At 45.3% G+C, this 20,994-nt stretch overlaps 1 protein-coding gene across 1 annotated transcript; it reads left to right on the top strand.

Annotated features, from left to right (window-relative positions):
- Positions 1–279: 279 nt before the first annotated feature.
- Positions 280–20,920, top strand: PUSL1 (pseudouridine synthase like 1). Its single transcript, XM_085079861.1, has 8 exons — positions 280–438; positions 1,292–1,349; positions 9,639–9,826; positions 12,935–13,084; positions 15,278–15,454; positions 17,298–17,352; positions 19,254–19,416; positions 20,791–20,920. Exons 1-8 carry the CDS (start codon positions 380–382, stop codon positions 20,847–20,849), a joined length of 909 nt encoding a protein of 302 aa, XP_084935987.1. The 5' UTR covers positions 280–379; the 3' UTR covers positions 20,850–20,920.
- The last annotated feature ends 74 nt before the right edge of the window (positions 20,921–20,994 follow it).

Here is a 20,994-nt window from a genome sequence, read left to right as displayed (position 1 = left end):
CCGGTCCTCACTAGCCCATCCCGTCCCTCGCTCCCCCCGTGCCGCCGGCGGCGGAAGCGGCAGTGCCGTGCGGGGGAAGGGGCGGTGCAGCCGGGCTGAGCCGTGCCGCGCCGTGCCGTGCCGCGCCGTGCCGTGCCGCGCCGCGCCGTGCCGGGGGAAGCGGCGGTGCAGCCGGGCTGAGCCGTGCCGTGCCGTGCCGTGCCGTGCGGGGGAAGGGGCGGTGCAGCCGGGCCGAGCCGTGCCGTGCCGCGCCGTGCCGGGCCGGGCCGTGCTGTGTGGGGGAAGGGGCGGTGCAGCCGTGCCGTGCCGTGCCGAGCCGTGCCGGGCCGGGCCGGGCCGTGCTCTGTCCCGCTCCGTCCCGGGCGCTCCGCTGGCAGCCATGTGCTGTGGCCCTGCCCGGTACCTGGTGTTCTTTCAGTACTTCGGCACCAGGTACAGGTAGGTGTACCTGCCCTACCTGCCCGCCCAGCCCAGCCGCGGGTGGCCACCGAACCGAGCCCGGGGCGAGCAGAGCTCAGCACGGCTGGGACAGGACAGGACAGGGCTGGGAGCTTGGGAGGGCGGAATTTGGGGGAGGCGGTTTGGGAGGGCAGAGTTTGGGGGTGGAGTTCGGGAGAGCGGAATTTGGGGAGAGCAGAATATGAGGAGAGCAGAGTTTGGGAGTGAAGAGTTTGAGAGAGCAGAATTTAGGGAGAACAGCATCTGGGAGAGCAGAATTTGGGGTAGGCAGAGTGTGGGAAGAGTAGAATTTGGGGGTGGAGTTTGGGAGGCCGAATTTGGGGAAGGCAGAGTTTGGGGAGAGCAGAATATGAGGAGAGCAGAGTTTGGGATGTGCTGGATGAGAGAAGAGTTTGGGAGAGCAGAATGTAGGGAGAACAGCATCTGGGAGAGCAGAATTTGGGGTAGGCAGAGTTTGAGGAGAGCAGAGTTTGGAAGAGCAGAATTTGGGGAGAGCAGAGTTTGGGATGTGCTGGATGAGAGCAGAGTTTGGGACAGCATAATTTAGGGAGAGCAGAATTTGGGATGGCAGAATTTGGGAAGGCAGAGTTTGGGGAGAGCAGAGTTTTGGGAGGGCAGAATTTAATCACAAGTCTCAAGGACCAGCCCAGAGAGGAACATTTGATTTTATTTCCAACCTCCCTTCTTGAAAACACCACCTCCATCACTTCTGCCCATTCCTCAGTGCAGATTTTGTGGGAAGATCCCATCACAGAACCCCAGAAGTCCTGGGTGTGCTGTTGGCCCTGAATGGTGAAACACATCAATAAATGGTGTTTGTTTTGCTCTGCAGTGGGGTCATGGAGACCAAGAGTGACCAGGCACTGGTGGGAGTCCAGAATTATTTGGAGGTAGGTCTTTGCTAATCCTAATCCTATTGCCATGAAAATGAAGCTTTCAGGCTCCCATTGTCTGGCCACAGACATAAATATTATTCTGAGATTGAAAATAAAACCGAGACAGTTCTAAACACCCTAAAGTTCAAATCAGAGTGCTTTAGAAATGATGTCACTGTACACATTCTGGCCCTGAAAAAGCTGTGAAGCTTTCAGTGAGAGCTGATTGAGCCCAGAGGTGACTCTGAGAGCTCTGTTAGGACGTGTGGCTTTGTCCCCCCTTGTCCTGAATCCCCCAGCTCTGCTCCATGGCCAGTTCCTTCATGGCTTTAGCAGCTGGATTCTGTCACCTCCCGGGAGAGGATGTCCCTGATGGAAGTTTCCAGAACAAAGCCCAGCAGGATGTCCATTGTTCCACGCTGCTTCCACTCTCCTGGAGTTCCCAGAGGGGAGAAAAGCTGTGATCCTGTTATCCCTGTTCCTGCTTCTCCCAGGGATTCTTATTTTCCCTTTTAGCTCCTCCTCTGGATTTGGGGTGAGCCCAGCAGATGTTCTGCATTATCCTGAAGCCTTGACGAGCTTACCCAAACCAGAGGTAGACAAAGTGAAGAGAATAAAAAGCAGATAAATTTATTGTAGGCCATTCAGGTGCATGTAGGGCAATCACAGCCCAGCCAGAGCTACACCCAAAATGGACAGCAGGTCGTGGGTTTTCATACTTTATAAGGTTTTTATAAGGTCACAGGTTCTTCATACTTCATAATTTCTGCCCATTAACATATCAACCCTGAATCCTCCAATTACACCTTCAGCTAACGAAGTCAATTACTCCAGGTTTGCTCCCCCAATTAATTCACTGCTGTTTACATATCTCAAGGCCTGAGACAATTAGTTATCCTTATTATTATCCCTTATATTAAAGTATTATTATACCTTCTTATTACACCTTCTATTAAGGTATATACCTTATATTAAGGTATCCTTGAGGTTGGAGCTGAGAGGGGAATGATTTTGTCCAAAAATGCTTGGAACAGGAAAAATCCAGAGGCTAAAATCCTGAGGCACCAACCCCAGTGATGTCTGCACAGGCAGATGGGTTGGGTGGGTGATGAGAGGAGCAAAGCAGAGGAGAAAAATCCAACCATGAGCTGATTTGGTGCTGACTCTTCACAGGATCAGTGCTTTCCAGGCCAGCTCTGTCCTTCCACAGCTGCTGGCACCACGTGGGAAGCCTCCCAGCAGCTTTAACAGAAACCTTGTGGGGCTGCAGGAATTCCTCTTCCTTCCTGCTGGTCTCTGCAGCCTTGAGCTGCTCTCCCCAGCCGCGGGGAGGGGCGAGCTGCAGGCTGTGGTGAGATCCTCATGGGCTCTGGGGATGTTCAGCCCTGTGGTTGCAGCTCCAGGAGAGCAGATCGCCCAGGAGGAGCAGCCTGGGGGATTCAGCAGCTCTCCGGTGGGAATTGGGGTGGGCTGCCTGGTTTGGGGAGTGTTTGGGATGAGGGAGAGTCGCTGGGCTGGGGCTGAGCAGATCGATTAACCCTGAGCAGATCTATTGAATTTATGTTACCCTGAGCAGATCTATATAAACCTGAGCAGATCGATTAACCCTGAGCAGATCTATTGAATTTATGTTACCCTGAGCAGATCTATTGAATTTATGTTACCCTGAGCAGATCTATATAACCCTGAGCAGATTGATTAACCCTGAGCAGATCTATTGAATTTATGTTACCCTGAGCAGATCTATATAAACCTGAGCAGATCTCTTAAATTTATGTTACCCTGAGCAGATCTATATAATCCTGAGCAGATCTATATAACCCTGAGCAGATCTATATAATCCTGAGCAGATCTATATAAACCTGAACAGATCTATATAAACCTGAACAGATCGATTCAAGCCTGAGCAGATCTATTTAATATATTTAAACCTGATCAGATCTATTTGATCTATTTAACCCTGAGCAGATCTATATAACCCTGATCAGATCTATTTAATTTGTTACCCTAATCAGATCTACATAAACCTGATTCAGATCAATTCAAGCCTGATCAGATCTATTTCATCTATATAACCCTGATCAGGTCTTTTCTAATCTATATATCCCTGATCAGATCTATTTGATTTATTTAACCCTGAGCAGATCTATTTAACCCTGAGCAGATCTATTTCCTCCATACAACCCTGAGCAGATCTATTTGTAACCCTGATCAGATGTATTTAATTTATGTAACCCTGATCAGATCTATATAAACCTGAGCAGATCGATTCAAGCCTGATCAGATCTATTTAATCTATTTAAACCTGATCAGATCTATTTGATCTATTTAACCCTGAGCAGATCTATTTGTAACCCTGATCAGATCTATTTAATCTATATAACCATGATCAGGTCTTTTTAATCTATATATCCCTGATCAGATCTATTTGATTTATTTAACCATGAACAGATCTATTTCATCTATATAACCCTGATCAGGTCTTTTTAATCTATATAACCCTGTGCAGATCTATATAACCCTGATCAGATCTATTTAACCCTGAACAGATCTATTTTATCTATATAACCCTGATGTATTTGACCTATTTAACCCTGAGCAGATCTATCTCCTCCATACAATCCTGAGCAGATCTATTTCATCTATATAACCCTGAGCAGATCTATATACCCCTGAGCAGATTTATTTATTCTATATAACCCTAAGGAGGTTTTTTTGTAACCCTGTGTCACTGTAAAGCTTTTGGAGTCCTTGGTGCTGCCCTGTGGCACAGCTCTGGGCCAGCCAGAGGAGATGGAGCCTGGGTTTCCTTCAGAGATGTTTAAAAGAGTTTTTAACCTCTTTCTGAGGGTCAATCCAGAGCAAGTGCAGCCTTGGTTTCATTCAGAGATGTTTAAAAGAGTTTTTAATCTCACTCTGAGGGTCAATCCAGAGGAGATGCAGCCTTGGTTTCTCTCAGAGATGTTTAAAAGAGTTTTTAATCTCACTTTGAGGGTCAATCCAGAGCAAGTGCAGCCTTGGTTTCGCTCAGAGATGCTCGTGGGAGTTTTCAGTCTCACTCTGAGGGGGTGAGCTTTGCTGACAACACTTTGTTCCCTGGAGACAGCTCCCTGCAGCCCTGGAAGCCCAGCTGGGCAGCGATGGTGCAGAGCAGATTCCACACCTCATTTCCCCAGGTGGGGAAGTCAGAGCTCTGGGATTTCACTCCCTCCAGCTCTGTGAGGAATATTTTAACAAGCAGGACTCCAACCATTATCTCAGCTCTCAGAAAAGTCTTTCCTGGGAAGGAAAATCACCTTTTCCCAGGGTGAGAGGTGAGGAGCACCTGCTGGGATCGACAGTTCCCTTCCCTCTCTGCCTGCCTGGAGCAAACTCCCATTTCTCTTTTCGTTGGGAATTCAGGATGGCATTGGCAGGCTCTTTGCAGCCCCACTGCTCCTGGAGCTCCAGGCTCTGTAGATCTCCCATCCCCAGCCCTAGACCTAAGGGTCAGGGTTAGCAGAGGGTCAGGGTGCCCAAAACTTATCCTCCCCCGAGAAAACTCAGTTCTGGCTGAGTGCAGAGATTGTTCCTCCTGAGCAAAAGGGGAGGAGGAGAGCCCAGAAAGGAGAATCAGCAGCTACTCACCATGCAAGGCAGCTCTGGCCCAGCCTCCTTCCCCACAGCCTGGAAAAAAACAGTGAGGAAAGAAAACAAAGCCAACTGTCATCCTCAGGCTGGGCTGATAATAAGGCAGTGACGTGGGAGAGTGCTTTGGAAACCTTCTGTCCTGACAAAATCCACATTCTCAGTGTGTCCTTCCTGGCACTCGCTTCAGTTGTATCTATCCCGCTGGAAATGAGCTGGATTTTAAATCTGTTCCAGCTGACGGAGCAGCCAGGGAGGCTGGGATGACTTGCAGCCAGGAGCTTGTGTGTTATTAATTATTAGAGCGCAGTAATTAATTAATTGTGCAGCCTCTCTGGCAGGGCAATGCAGCCCCTGCACCCAAAGCCATTCCAAAGGGTGCAATCCAGCTGCTGAGGAAGAAATTTATTTTCCCCAAACATTCCCAATGCATGTAGAGGCCGATGGAAAATCTGGATGATTTTTTTTTTTTTTCATTTTTATTCAGATTTTAGGAAGAGAAGCGGCTGAACTTTTCCTCCCCTGCCATGGGTGGGAGAGGAGTGGGTTTGTTCTTCCTGCAGCATTTGTACAAAGTGAGAAAGAGCGGAGCTGGGAGCGAGAACAGCAGTCTGGAATTTTGGATCCATATCCTCCAGCTGGAATGTGGATCCATATCCTCCAGCTGGAATGTGGATCCATATCATCAGCTGGAATGTGGATCCATATCCTGCAGCTGGAATGTGGATCCATATCCTCCTGGCAGCCAGCAGTGGAAATTCCAGCGTCACTCAGGACGTGGAAGTGCTCAGGGAGTGCAATCTGTGAGCAGCACAGAGCAGCAGCAGTGCAAATCCCTGGCATGGCTGAGGGATCAACCTGCACCCTGGGGTGCTCCAGGGATGGAGAAATCCTTGGATGGAAACCCTGGGATGCTCCAGGGATGGAGAAATCCTTGGGAAATGCAGCTGGGGGAGATGAGGCTCGGTGAGATGTCTCCAGCAGCTGCCAAAGCCAAGATTTCAGTGTTTGCAGCACTTTGCTGGAGAGAAATATTTGCATTTTCTGTGGCTTGAAGGAGGAGCAGAGAGCTGTGAGCTGTGAGCACACCCAGGACAGCCCAGCTCCTTCACTCCTTTATCTCCTTCCTTTCTTTTTATCTCTCTAACTCCTGCTCCAGTTCCCTGCCAGATGATCCCAGACAGGCTGGGATGGGGATGAACAACCCTTTGCAGTTCCTCAGGTTTTTTTTTCCTCAACCCTTTGCAGTTCCTCAGGTTTTTACTGCAAAACTGGCAGGAAAAACTGGTCCTTACCCCAGCAATTCCTGCATGTAAATAAATAATGCACCTTTTTTGAAATTCAGGGTGGTGATGCAGAGAGATTAAAGTGCTCAGGGACCAGAGCAGGAAACTCTGAGCTGCTCCAGAGATTTTGGATGTACAGATAGGAGATATTTGCATAGGTGAGGAGGTCATTCTGAGCTGCCTGCAAGGAGGAGCTCAGCAGTTCAGGAATTCTCTCTGTCAGGAGAGGTTTTATCCCATCCTGGTGAGATGAAATATTCAATATTCTATTGAAATAATGAAATGTTCAATATTCTATTGATAAAATATTATCAGTATGATTTTGGGGTTCTGTCTCTGTCAGGAGATGTTTTATCCCATCCTGATGAGATGAAATATTAAAACTGAAGCTGGAGAATCAATATTCTATTTATAGAATATTATCAGTAGAATTTGGGGATCTATCTCTTTCAGGAGAGGTTTTATCCCATCCTGATGAAATGAAATATTAAATATTCTATTGAAATAGTGAAATGTTCAATATTCTATTGATAGAATATTATCAGTATGATTTTGGGGATCTCTCTCTGTCAGGAGATGTTTTATCCCATCCTGATGAGATGAAATATTAAAACTGAAGCTGGAGAGTCAATATTCTGTCAATGGAATATTATCAGTGTAATTTTGGGTTCCTGCTGTGCTGGAGGAAGAAGCTGCAAAGCTCCAAGCTCTGCAAATTGGGATTTGGTGTCCACAGTGGTCACATCCCTCCCTGGGTGCTCAGAAAGGTGGGGAAAAGCAGTGAAAATCCCATTTGTGGAATGGTGTAATTCAATAAATTGTGGGTTTTCTGGCTGAAAATCCCTTTCTCTCTGAAAAATCTCTTTCTGAGCAGGGAAATCACCACATTGACCTGGGAGTGTTCCTCTTTCCAGTGCAGAAATGCAGTGTGCTGATGATCCAGTTTGCTTCCTGCTCACCCAGCCTGGGCTGTGGCATCCAAAGAGTGCAGCAGCCAAGCCTGGAGCCAAAAAAAAAGGATATTTTTCCATGTTCTCTGCTGTTCTCTCTCCCAGCTGCTGTTCCCACTGGCTGGGTTTTGTCTGCTGAGGAAGGAGGAGGAGAGGAGGGAGGAAGGGAAGGGAGGAGCCTGCAGAACCCAAACATCTCTGGGAGAAACTTTGCTCTTAAAAATCAAATTACTGAGGCACAAGCCAAGGTCTGGTGGAGGAAATTATGTTATTTCTGTCTGCTCTGCTTTGCTCTGTTCAAAGGTGAGAAATGCAGATTTTTCTCAGCTAATTGTAACCACTTGTGAGCTCCAGGTGATGAGGAAGGGGAGAGGCAGTTTGCTTCTCATTCCCAAGCTTCCCCCTGATTTTATTTTTCTCTTTCCCTCCCTCTGCCTTTCCGTGGAACATTTCCCAGAGCCCAGAATCCCTGGCTGGAGCCTGGAAGGGGATTTGTGAGTCAGCAATTCCGACTTTATGGACTCTTGTGCTGCAATTAAAACCCAATAAAACCCGCTGGGCTCTGCTGTGGGGAGTGGGGAAGGAAATTCCGAGTCGTTGCTCTGCTGCTCTGCCTTCTCTTGTGGTTTTTTTCACTCTTTTCAGATGTTCTGCTCATTCCCTGGGGTGATTTTCACCGGATTTTCTGTCTGAGGGTTGGTTTGAAATGAGTGATGCTCTGTCTCCTCTCCTCCTCACCCAATGACACAGAGGGATGAGGAGATGGAGAATTTTTCCTTTATTTGGTGCATTTAAGGAAGCTCACATGATACCAAACAGAGGACAGAGAGAGGAATGGATTTTGCTTTATTTTGTACACCCAAGGAAGCTCTTGTGGGATTTTGGATGTCCTGGGTGAGGGAATTCCAGAGCAAAACCAGAGAAATCACTGATTTTAGGAGAAATCCCCCAGCCAGGCTCCTCTCCATCACTATATAGTTATATATAGTCATATATAATGTTATATATATATATAAATAAGTTATAACTTTTAAGTTATAAACCCCTTATAAAAAACCTCTTATAAGCTATAAACCTCTATAGTTATAACTATATAGTTATATATAGTTATATATAGTTATACATATATAGTTATATATGGTGTATTATATATAAATAATTATATATAAATAACTATATATATAGGTATATATATACATAACTGTACATATATATGTACAGTTATATATATGTATAAAACTATATAGTTATATATAGTTATGTAAGTTATAAGTTATCAACCTCTTAAAAAAACCCTCTTATAAGTTATAAACATCTATAGTTATATATATAGCTATATATAGTGTTCTATATATAAATAACTATATATAAATAACTGTATGTAGTTATATATATGTAACTATATAGTTATATATAATATATTGTTATATATAGTTATATATAGTTACATATAGTTACATATATAGTTATATAAGTTATAAGTTATAACTTATAAACCTCTTATAAAAAACCTCTTATAAGTTATAAATCTCTAGTGGTTATAACTATATAGTTATATATAGTTATATAGTTTTAGATATATAAATAACTATATATAAATAACTATATATCTAGTTATATATATAGTTATATATATCTATATAGTTATATATAGTTATATAGTTATAAAACTCTGTAGTTATATGTAGTTATATAGAGTTATATATAGAGTTATATAGAGTTAAATATAGTTATATAAGTTATAAGTTATAAACCTCTTATTAAAAAACTCTTATTTATAACCTCTACAGTTATAACTATATAGTTATATATAGTTTTATATATATAGTTATCTATATTTATAAAACTATATAGTTATATATAGTTATGTCTATATAAAACTATATGTATATATAGTTATATATAGTTATATATATATAACTATATAGTTATGTATATTTTTATATATATAAAATATAGTTATATAGTTATATATAGTTATATGGGGTTATATATAGTTATATAAATTATAACTTATAACTTATAAAACCTCTTATAAAGAAGACCTCATGACCCAGGATTTATTTTGGGTGTAGTCCCAAAACAGGGACTTTCCTTGTCCAACTGTACCTTGAAGACCCATAATAAATTTGTAATAAATTTGTAATAAGTTTGTAATAAATTTGTAATAAATTTGTAATAAATTTGTAATAAATTCGTAATAAATTTGTAATAAATTTAAAACCTTTAATAAATTTGTAATAAATAAATTTAAAGCCTTAAATAAATTCATAATAAATTCAAACCCTTTAATAAATCCGTAACAAATCTAACGCCTTCAATAAATTCGCCCACTTTTTCTCCTCCTAACTCCCCTCGCCCTGCGATTTAGATACCCTATTTTAGTCATCCCTGCTCAACCAGGAGCAGTCTAACCCCCCAAAATCCCTGCTCTGTTGCAGAGAGCAGCCCAGCAGCTGAAGCCCAGCGCTCCCATCAAGTTCCACATCTCCAGCCGCACGGACGCCGGCGTCCACGCCCTGGCCAACGCTGCCCACCTGGACATCCTGAGAGCCCCGGGCAAGGCAGCTTTCACTGGCCAGCAGCTGCTGCAGGGGCTGAACTACCACCTCAAGCCCGAGCCCATCCGGTGAGTCGGCGTGATGCCTTAAGGGTTTTTATTGTCGCCGTTGAGCCGCTAGCAGAGAGAAGAGTCCAGTTCTCAGTGGCAAGAAGGAAAAGAGCTTTATTGTTTTGATTTCATCACATATATAGAGTTTTCAAAAGTCACCCAGATTGGTCAGTTAGAAACCTCCCCCTAGGCCACACTGGCCAGGCCTGCACCGTCCAGATCTTGGGACAATGTTTTTAATAACATCCAAACTTTATCTTTGTTTATAAAACACAAAAGGATTTCTCATGGGAAAGACCTGTGCTAGCCACAGTTTTATTTCTGTTTTTTGTGGGTCTGTAGGTTGGTGTGAAGCTCTAGGCTGGGTGTAAAATGATAAAAGTCCTCCTGCTGCCCAGCAGGGCTGCGGGTTTGCTTTGTTTGCAATATCTGGTTTTTGTGTTCTGTGGGGTGGGTGAGGAATATTTGAGCTGCATTTTAACATAACGAGGTGATGCTGCTCTTCCAGCTTGGCTCCCAGTGTTTTGGTTCCTCTCAGGTGGAAAATCCAACACTTTGCTGCCTCAGAGCCCCAGAATAACCCCAAAATATCCCCAAAACAACAGTGAGTTGCGGGGACCAAATTTGGGGTGGTTGACATCATCAGCTGAGGGTGTAATTAGAGAATTGAGGCTAATTTGTTAATAGACAGAACTTACAAAATGCTAAAATCCTCTGTTCTCAGCAGTTTAGACAAAGCAATTGCTCTCAGTTGGAAAATCCAAGGACACTTAGCTGCCTCAGAGCCCCAAAAGAACCCCAAAATATCCCCAAAACAACAGTGAATTGGGGGGACCAAGTTTGGGGTGGTTGACATCATCAGCTGAGGGTGTAATTAGGGAATTTGGGCTGATTTGTTTATAGGCAGAACTTACAAAATGCTAAAATCCTCTGTTCCCAGCAGTTTAGACAAAGCAATTGCTCTCAGTTGGAAAATCCCACACTTTGATCCCTCAGAGCCCCAATATATGTAAAAAACAGTGAGTTGGGGGGAGCAGGTTTGGGGTAATTGAAATTATCACCTGAAGGTGTAATTGGAATATTGAGGCTGATATGTTATAATAGACAGAACTTATAAAATGTGAAAAATCTCATGACTCAGTGGACACTGAGCCCCAAAATATGCAAACAGCAGAGAATTGGGGGGACAAAATTTGGGGTTGTTGACATCATCACCTGCAGGTGTAATTGGAGAATTTGGGCTGATTTGTCAATAAATAGAACTTATAAAATGTGAAAATCTCGTAACTCCTCATCCATTTAGGGTGCAGCCTCTCGAGTGAGCCTTGGCTGCTCTGAATGCACCTGAAATCCTCCAATAAATTTTCTTTTTATTCTCCTAACTTGGTCTAGCCTCCTGTTTCAGGCAGCCCTATTCAGGGCATCAGGTGGAAAGGCAAAATTCCTTTATTTTGGCTTTTTTTTTTGGAGGAAAGGATGGTTTTTTTTGGGTTGTTGATTTTGTTCAGATGGCAAACCAGCTCAGGACCTGGAAGTGCATCTCCCAAGTGAAATCTCAGGTGGGATAAAAATCCTTTTTTCTCCCCCTGAGCTCTGGCAGGTTCATTTTCAGGTTGGTATTTCCTGATCCCTGCTGGGTTAATCTGGATTTATCTCAGATTTTTCCTTCTCCCCAAGGCTGAACCTTCCCAAAATTTGGTTCATCTGTTGGGGATTAAGCAGTGAGTGATTTTTCTCCGGAAAAATCCCAGAGTGAGGAATTCTCTGCTCGTGCTGAAGAGAAAATTCAGAGTTTTGATGTGGTTGGGATGATGCAGAGAGGGAATTTTGTGATTTTTTTTGCTCCACACATTGTTGTGGACGGAGTTTGGAAGGGAAATGAGATCCCAGAGAGTCAAAAAACTCTCTTTTTGTGGCTTGATGGTTTTTCCCATCCCTGCTCTGCCTCTCCAACTTCCAACATATATCTGAAAGGATCTTTTTCTCCCAAAATCAGGGAGAATTTCAGGGTAATTTCGGGAGGATTCTGCTGTCCCTCCAGTGTGGGAAGCTCACACCTCCTGCTCTGGTTTTATAAAAACCCACACAATGAAATTGTCTGAGTGACGAGGATTCCTCCCACCTCCTGAAAATTGAATTTTAGATTCTTTTTTTTTTTCAGCAGGAGGATTTTTGTCTCATCTATAAGTTCCAGTTGAATGTCTTTAGGATTTTATCCCTTTGACCTTCTGGAAATTCACGTCATGTCCCTGTCGTGTCCTGTGTCCCACAGCATCATCAGTGCCCTGGCAGATGTCCCTGCCATGGCAGGGTGACACTGAATGACCTTTACCATCCCTCCACCCCAAAATCCCCCAATCCCATGCCATCCAACCCATCCTGATGTCCCTGTCCTGTCCCTGTGTCTCACAGGGTGACACTGAATGACCTTTACCATCCCTCCACCCCAATCCCATGCCATCCAATCCATGCTGATGTCCCTGTCATGTCCCTGTGTCCCACAGGTGACACTGAACGACCTTTACCATCCCTCCACCCCAGTCCCCATGCCATCCTCATGTCCCCGTGGTGTCCTCATTGTGTCCCACAGCATCCTCAGTGCCCTGGGCCAGTGGCAATGTCCCTGCCATGGCAGGGTGACACTGAACAACCTTTACCATCTCTCCAGCCCAATCCCCATTACACCCAACCCATCCTGATGTCCCTGTCCTGTCCCTGTGTCCCACAGGTGACACTGAACGACCTTTACCGTCCCTTTACCCCCAACCCCATGCCATCCATCCCATGCCATCCAGATGTCTTTGTCATGTCCCTGTCGTGTCCTGTGTCCCATAGCATCATCAGCGCCCTGGCAGATGTCCCTTCCCATGGCAGGGTGACACTGAACGACCCTTACCATCCCTCCACCCCAATCCCATGCCAATCCTGATGTCCCTGTGTCCCACAGGTGACACTGAACGACCCTTACCATCCCTCCACCCCAATCCCATCCCACCCTGATGTCCCTGTTGTGTCCCTGTCGTGTCCCTGTCGTGTCCCACAGGTGACACTGAACGACCCTTACCATCCCTCCACCCCAATCCCATGTCACCCTGATGTCCCTGTGGTGTCCCCTGTGTCCCGCAGCATCCTGAGCGCGCGCCGTGTCCCCAGCGGGTTCCACGCGCGGTTCTCGGCGCTCTCCAGGACCTACATCTACCGGCTGCTGCTGGGCTGTGCGCATCACTCCGAGATCCCCGTGTTCGACAGGGAGCTCTGCTGGGCGCCCGCCGGACCGTGAGACTGCGGGTTCTGGGGATTTGGGATTTCTGGGGGATTTCTGTGGGATTTCTGTGGGAAATCTGTGGGATTCTGCGGGGATTCTGTGGGAATTCTGGGGGAATTTGGGATTTCTGTGGGATTTCTGTGGGATTTCTGTGGGATTTCTGTGGGAAATCTGTGGGATTCTGCGGGGATTCTGTGGGAATTCTGGGGGAATTTGGGATTTCTGTGGGAAATCTGTGGGATTCTGCGGGGATTCTGTGGGAATTCTGGGGGAATTTGGGATTTCTGTGGGAAATCTGTGGGAAATCTGTGGGATTCTGTGGGAATTCTGGGGGAATTTGGGATTTCTGTGGGATTTCTGTGGGATTTCTGTGGGATTTCTGTGGGAAATCTGTGGGAAATCTGTGGGATTCTGTGGGAATTCTGGGGGAATTTGGGATTTCTGTGGGATTTCTGTGGGATTTCTGTGGGATTCTGCAGGGATTCTGTGGGAATTCTGGGGGAATTTGGGATTTCTGTGGGATTTCTGTGGGAAATCTGTGGGAAATCTGTGGGATTCTGTGGGAATTCTGGGGGAATTTGGGATTTCTGTGGGATTTCTGTGGGAAATCTGTGGGATTCTGCGGGGATTCTGTGGGAATTCTGTGGGAATTCTGTGGGATTTCTGTGGGATTTCTGTGGGATTCCCAGAATTCTGCGGGAATTCTGCAGGAATTCTATGGGAATTCTGCAGGAAATCTGTGGGAATTGTGTGGGAATTCTGTGGGATTCTGCAGGGATTCGGTGGGATTCCAGGAGTTCTGTGGGGATTCTGCGGGGATTCTATGGGATTTCTATGGGAATTCTGCAGGAATTCTGTGGGATTCTGTGGGGATTCTGCAGGATTCTGGGAATTCTGTGGGATTTCTATGGGAATTCTGCAAGAATTCTGTGGGAAACCTGTGGGAATTCTGTGGGAATTGTGTGGGAGTTCTGCGGGAGTTCTGTGGGATTCCTGGGAATTCTGTGGGAATTCTGTGGGAATTCTGGGGGATTCTGGGGGAATTTGGGAGTTCTGCGGGAATTCTGCGGGGATTCTCTGGGGATTCTGCAGGATTCTGGGAATGCTGCGGGAATTCTGCAGGATTCCTGTGGGATTCCTCGGGGATTGTGCGGGATTTCTGTGGGATTTCTATGGGATTTCTGTGGGATTTCTGTGGGGATTCTGTGGGATTCTGCGAAAGTTCTGTGGGATTGCTGGAATTCTGTGGGATTCCGGGAGTTCTGCAGGAATTCCGTGGGGATTTGGGAATTCTGTGGGATTCTGGGAAGGATTCTGGGAATTCCGGGAATTCTGCGAGATTGTGCGGGAATTTGGGAGTTCTGCGGGAATTCTGTGGGATTCCTGTGGGATTCCTGGAATTCTGTGGGGTTTCTGTGGGAATTCTGCAGGAGTTCTGTGGGATTCTGGGAATTCTGTGGGAATTCTGTGGGAATTCGGGGATTCTGTGGGAATTCTGCAAGAATTCTGCGGGAATTCTGTGGGATTCCCGTGGGCATTCTGTGGGATTCCCGGAATTCTGCCCGGGGAGAGAGCTCAGTGCTCCAGGGGAAAGCATGGGGAAAAGGGGATCAGGGGGATCATCTGGATTTCTTTTGGGGTTGGTTGGTTGGTTTTGTGTTAGTTTGGGGCTTTGTTGGCTGCTTTTTGGGTGGGATTTTTGGGGTTTTTTGGTTGGTTTTTTTGTTTGTTTGTTTTGATTTTTGGTTGTTTTTTCTTGGGTTTTTTGTTGGGTTTTGGGGGGTTTTTGTTTGTTTTGGTTTGGGCTTTTTTGGTTTTGTTGGTTTCTTTCTTTGTGTTTCTGGTTTTTTGTTGTTTTTTGGGGTTGATTTTGTTTGTTTGGTTCTTTGGTTTGGGAGGGTTTTTTTTGTTTGGGTTTTTTTTTTTTGTTCTTTGTTTATTTGGTTGGGTGGTTTTGGTTTTGCTTTTTTGTTTTTTTTATTAAAATTGTCTTAAATTTTTTGGGGGTTTGAGCCTGTCTGAATTCCTTGGGGTTTTCAGCCTGCCTTAACATTTTTTTGGGGGTTTGAACCTGGATAACTCAACTCTTTGGGGTTTGGGGTTTGATCCTCTCTGAATTCCTCGAGCTTTCAGCCTGGATTAACATTTTTTTTGGGGATTTTTTCACCTGGATAATTCCAATTCCCCACAATTTCTCCCTCCAGCCCCCTGGACATCCCAGCCATGAGGGAAGCAGCGAATTTCCTGCTGGGAACTCACGACTTCAGCTCCTTCTGCTCCGTGAACTCTGAGAATCCAAAATCCCAAAATCCTGTCAGGACTTTGCTCCAGGCAGAACTCCAACCTGCCCCAGGATTCCTGTCCCACCACTACCAGCCCAGGTTGGACCTCAAAGCTGATCCAGGAATTGGTTTTTGGGAATTTTCTTCCCCTTTCCTCCCTTTTTTGCCATTTTCCAGCCCAAAACTGGAAGAGATTTGGCCTCAAATCTGCTCCAGGAATTGGTTTTAGGGGAATTTTCTCCTCCTTTCCTCCCTTTTTTGCCATTTTTCAGCTGAAAATTGGAGGGGATTTGCTCTGAAATCTGTCCAGGAATTGTTTTGGGGGAATTTTCTTCCCCTTTCTTCCCATTTTTGCCATTTTCCAGCCCGAAACTGGAAGAGATTTGGCCTCAAATCTGCTCCAGGAATTGGTTTTTGGGGAGTTTTCTCCCCCTGTTTTGCCATTTTTGCCATTTTTCAGCTCAAAATTGGAGGGGATTTGGCCTCAAATCTGCTCCAGGAATTGTTTTTAGGGGAATTTTCTCCTCCTTTCCTCCCTTTTTTTGCCATTTTTCAGCTGGAAACTGGAACAGATTTGGCCTGAAATCTATCCTAGGAATTTTTTGGGGGAATTTTCTCCTCCTTTCCATACTGAAGCTTCATTTCTCCCCTTTCCTCCCCAATCTTTTCTCTTTTTTGCCATTTTTCAGCCCAAAACTGGAAGGGATTTGGCCTCAAATCTGCTCCAGGAATTTTTTTGGGGAATTTTCTCCTCCTTTCCTCCCCAGTCTTTTCCCATTTTTGCCATTTTTCAGCTCGAAACTGGAAGGGATTTGGCCTGAAATCTGAATATTTATTTTTTACAATTATTTTTATTTTATTTTTATTTATTTTTTATTTTTTATTTTATTCTATATTATTATATTCCTATTCTATTCCTATTCCATTCTGTTTTGTTTTGTTTTATTTTATTTTAATTTCTTAAAAATTTTATTCTATTTTATTTCTCTTCTATTCTGCTTTGTTTTGCTTCATTCTGTTCTATTTTACTTTGCTTCATTTAATTTAATTTCATTTTTTTATTTTCATTTTTATTCAATTTCATTCTATTCTATTCTATTCTACTTTGCTTCATTTAATTTAATTTCAATTTTTATTTTAATTTTTTTATTCTATTTTATTCTGTTATTCTATTCTATTTTACTTTGCCTTATTTTATTTTGTTTTGCTTTACTTTGCTCTATTCTATTCTATTCTATTCTATTCTATTCTATTCTATTCTATTCCATTTCTGGTTTAAATCCAAAAGGTTGGATTCTGCTGCCCACCAGAAAAAAGCAGCTGGAATTATTTTAATCCATGAAAATGACCAAAAAAAATGAAGTTTCCCACTTTAAAAATAGTATTATAGAAACAATATTTTATTTTAATTTTTTTTTATTTAAAAAATTGAAATATTTTATTTTATGTTAAAATAGTATTTAAAAAACATTTAAAACCAGACTTTTTCAAAGCCTGCAGGACATTTTTCCTGAGGATTTTGACATTTCTCGTGGAGCTGAATGGATTTGAAGGCGACAGGGAGAGGAAAATCTGAGATTGGAGGTGGAGAGAGAGGAAATTCCTCCCTTTTTGGGGGAAAAAAAATGTATTTTTAGCCAAGATGTGAGCTGATCATGACCTCTGGATTGGGTGAAATAAATGAAATAATAGGAAAAATTTCCTATTTTCACCTCTCTGATGAGTCACATCTCATTTGTTTGTGGTTTTTATATCTCCACTGTAAAAAATCAGATTTTTATTTTCATTTTTAGGCAGAAATTCTGTCCCAGAAAATCAACTCCCGGAGTTAATTGGGTTAATTAATGCGGCAAAAATCAATTCCTCACCTTCACCTCTGATTTCTGGGGGACAGAGCTGCTCAAAATGTGATTTTTAAATGCTTTTTAATTCTTTTTTTCAGCGGTTTGGAGTTCTGGGAGGTGAAGTTCAAGAGCAAAGCTTTCCTTTACCGCCAGGTACTGCCTGGGGATGGGGCTGAGACCCAAAATTCTGATTATTTTAACATTTTTGTATCCCTGAGATGATATTCCAGCTGTGTCTGAGACCCAAAATTCAGATTATTTTAACATTTCAGCATCCCTGAGATGATCCAGCTGTGTCTGAGACCCAAAATTCAGATTTTTTTTTTTTTGCATCTCTAAGATGATGTTCCAGTTGTCTCCAAGACCAAAAATTTGGATTATTTTAACATTTTTGCATCCCTGAAATGATGTTCCAGTTGTGTCTGAAACCCAAAATTCAGATTTTATTTTTTTTTTGCATCCCTGGGATGATATTGGAGCTCAGGACAGACACCAGGCTGGTTTTATCACAGAAAAAGGTGAAATGTGAAAATAAACCAACTGTAGATTTATTTTTGCTGGCCTGGGGAGACACCAAACCCGCAGATATTTTGATTTTTGAGTTTTTAATCTGACTTTTCCCGGCTGGTTCCAAAGCTGAAGCCATGGGATTGCAATGACCTCTAGCGAGGGAGGAGAAAATCACAGCTGGAGAGAAGCTTTGGGAATCCTAAAATCCCCAAAAATTGGGGATAAAAACACCTCGGGTTGGTGGGAGAGGGAGAAGGGGAGATGGGGAGTTGGGGAGGGAAAATTCGGGATGGGGAATTGAATGTGGAGAATTGGGGATGGAGATTTTGGGAGGGAAAATTGGAAATGGGGAATTGGGGATGAATTGGGGAGAGATAATTCAGGATGGAGAATTTGGGGAGGGAAAATTGGGAATGGAGAATTTGGGATGGGGAATTCAGGAGGGAGATTTGGGGATGGAGAGTTCAGGATGGAGAATTTGGGAATTGGGGCGGGAAAATTGGGGAGAATTGGGGATGGGGAATTTGGGGATGGAGAATTCAGGATGGAGAATTTGGGGATGGAGAATTCAGGATGGAGAATTTGGGTTTGGAGAGTTCAGGCTGGAGAGCTGGGTTTGGATCCCTGCAGCCAAAGTCCCCATCTGGGGTGCAGGTGGCACTGCCAGCCCTGAGCGTCCCTGGGGCTCCAGCAGGGATTCCCACTGTCCCTCCAAGGCCATTCCCATTGTCCCTCCAGTTCCATTCTCACTGTCCCTCCAAGGCCACCCCGCTGTCCCTCCATTCCCACTGTCCCTCCAAAGCCATCCCACTGTCCCTCCAAGACAATTCCCACTGTCCCTCCAAGGCCATTCCCACTGTCCCTCCAAGGCCATTCCCACTGTCCCTCCAGTTCCATTCCCACTGTCCCTCCAAGGCCATCTCAGTGTCCCTTCAAGGCCATCCCACTGTCCCTCCAAGGCCACCCCGCTGTCCCTCCAAGGCCATTCCACTGTCCCTCCAGTTCCATTCCCACTGTCCCTCCAATTCCACCCCGCTGTCCCTCCAGTTCCATTCCCATTGTCCCTCCAAGGCCACCCCACTGTCCCTCCAATTCCATCCCAGCCCTCCAAGGCCATTCCCAGCCCTCCCAGGCCATCCTGCTGTCCCTCCAGTTCCATTCCCACTGTCCGTCCAAGGCCATTCCCAGCCCTCCAATTCCATCCCACTGTCCCTCCAAGGCCATTCCCAGCCCACCAAAGCCATCCTTGCTGGCCCTCCCAGGTCACCCCGCTGTCCCTCCAGTTCCATTCCCACTGTCCCTCCAAGGCCATCCCACTGTCCCTCCAAAGCCATCCCACTGTCCCTCCAGTTCCATTCCCACTGTCCCTCCAAGGCCATTCCCAGCCCTCCAAGGCCATTCCCGCTGTCCCTCCAAAGCCATTCCCACTGTCCCTCCAATTCCATCCCAGCCCTCCAAGGCCATTCCCAGCCCTCCCAGGCCACCCCGCTGTCCCTCCAGTTCCATTCCCACTGTCCCTCCAGTTCCATCCCCGCTGTCCCCAGGTGCGCAGGATGGTGGGGGCGCTGGTGGCCGTGGGGCAGGGCCGGCTCAGCCCGCAGCACATCCCCGAGCTGCTGGCGCTGCGGGACCCGCAGGCACTGCCGCCGCACGCCGTGGCTCCGGCCAGGGGACTCTTCCTGCAATCCGTGGAGTACAGCCCGGCAGGTGGGTGGGACTGGGGGGCAATCCAGGGGCTGGGAGAGTGATTCCTGAAAATCCTAAATCCTTGGGGTACAGCCCGGCAGGTGGGTGGGATTGGGGATCAATCCAGGGGGCTGGGAGAGTGATTCCTAAAGATCCTAAATCCGGGCAGGTGGGTGGGCATGGGGAGTGTCAGCCTGGCACTGCCCGGGGGTGGGAGGGAGCTGGAGAGCAATTCCTGAATATCCTAAATCCGTGGGGTGCAGCCCGGCAGGTGGGTGGGACTGGGAATGTCAGCCTGGCATTGCTGGGAGAGCAATTCCTGAATATCCTAAATCCTTGGAGTACAGCCCGGCAGGGGGGTGGGATTGGGGAGCAATCCAGGGGGCTGGGAGAGCGATTCCTAAAGATCCTAAATCTGTGGGGTACAGCCGGGCAGGTGGGTGGGAATTGGGTACCTCAGCCTGGCACTGCCAGGGAGCTGGGAGAGTGATTCCTAACGATCCTAAATCTGTGGAGTACAGCCCGGCAGGTGGGTGGGATTGGGGATCAATCCAGGGGGCTGGGAGAGCGATTCCTAAAATTCCTAAATCCTTGGAGTACAGCCCGGCAGGTGGGATTGGGAATTGGGAATGTCAGCCTGGCACTGCCAGGGAGCTGGGAGAGTGATTCCTGAAGATCCTAAAATGTCTAAAGGGGAATGGGAGATGTTGGGAGGTGTTGGCAGCAGCGGATGTGGGGAAATAGGGAATCGATATTTCCTCTCCCCTAAATCAATCAATGTTTTCTTTCTGCTCTCCCCTAAATCAATCAATGATTTCTTTATCCTCTAAACCAATCAATGTTTTCTCTCTCCCCTAAATCAATCAAGGATTTCTTTATCCTCTAAACCAATCAATGATTTCTTTCTGCTCTCCCCTAAATCAATCAATGATTTCTTTATCCTCTAAACCAATCAATGATTTCTTTCTGCTCTCCCCTTAATCAATCAATGATTTCTTTATCCTCTAAACCAATCAATGTTTTCTCTCTCCCCTAAATCAATCAAGGATTTCTCTCTCCCCTAAACCAATCAATATTTTCTCTCTCCCCTAAACCAATCAATGTTTTGTTTTTCCCCTAAACCAATATTTTCTCTCTCCCCATAACCAATCAATGTTTTCTGTCTCCCCTAAACCAATCAATGATTCCTTTCTCCTTTCCCCATAATCAATCAATGACTTCTTTCTCCTCTAAATCAATCAATGATTTCTTTATCCTCTAAACCAATCAATGATTTCTCTCTCCCCATAACCAATCAATGATTTCTCTCTGCCCATAACCAATCAATGATTTCTCTCTCCCCATAACCAATCAATAACTCCTTTCCCCTAATCAATATTCTCTCTCCCCTCCCAGACCTGGACTCTCCGAGTTCCCCAGCAGAAGAGCAGCTCAGTGGGATGGAGCTGGGCTGAGGGACACAGCCTGGCCCCAAAAAATCCCAATAAAAACCCAAAAAAATCCCAATGAAATCCCAATAAAATCCCCTGCCTGTGGCTGCAGATCTGCCTGGCGCTGGTCGCTGCCCTCCGAGGCTGAAGGAAGAATAATTCTGTGCTT

The sequence above is a fragment of the Lichenostomus cassidix genome, chromosome 21 (genome assembly GCF_008360975.1).
Source record: "Lichenostomus cassidix isolate B80296 chromosome 21, HeHo_3.0, whole genome shotgun sequence".
NCBI lineage: Eukaryota > Metazoa > Chordata > Aves > Passeriformes > Meliphagidae > Lichenostomus > Lichenostomus cassidix.
This window is presented reverse-complemented; position numbering and strand designations above follow the sequence as displayed.

Bases quoted from the DNA above. Each gene is read 5' to 3' on its own strand.
- PUSL1 (XM_085079861.1), top strand. From the start codon at position 380: ATGTGCTGTGGCCCTGCCCGGTACCTGGTGTTCTTTCAGTACTTCGGC. The intron at 9,827-12,934 runs GTGAGTCGGCGT...TGTGTCCCGCAG, and splicing joins CTCAAGCCCGAGCCCATCCG to CATCCTGAGCGCGCGCCGTG. The intron at 13,085-15,277 runs GTGAGACTGCGG...TTCTCCCTCCAG, and splicing joins TGCTGGGCGCCCGCCGGACC to CCCCCTGGACATCCCAGCCA.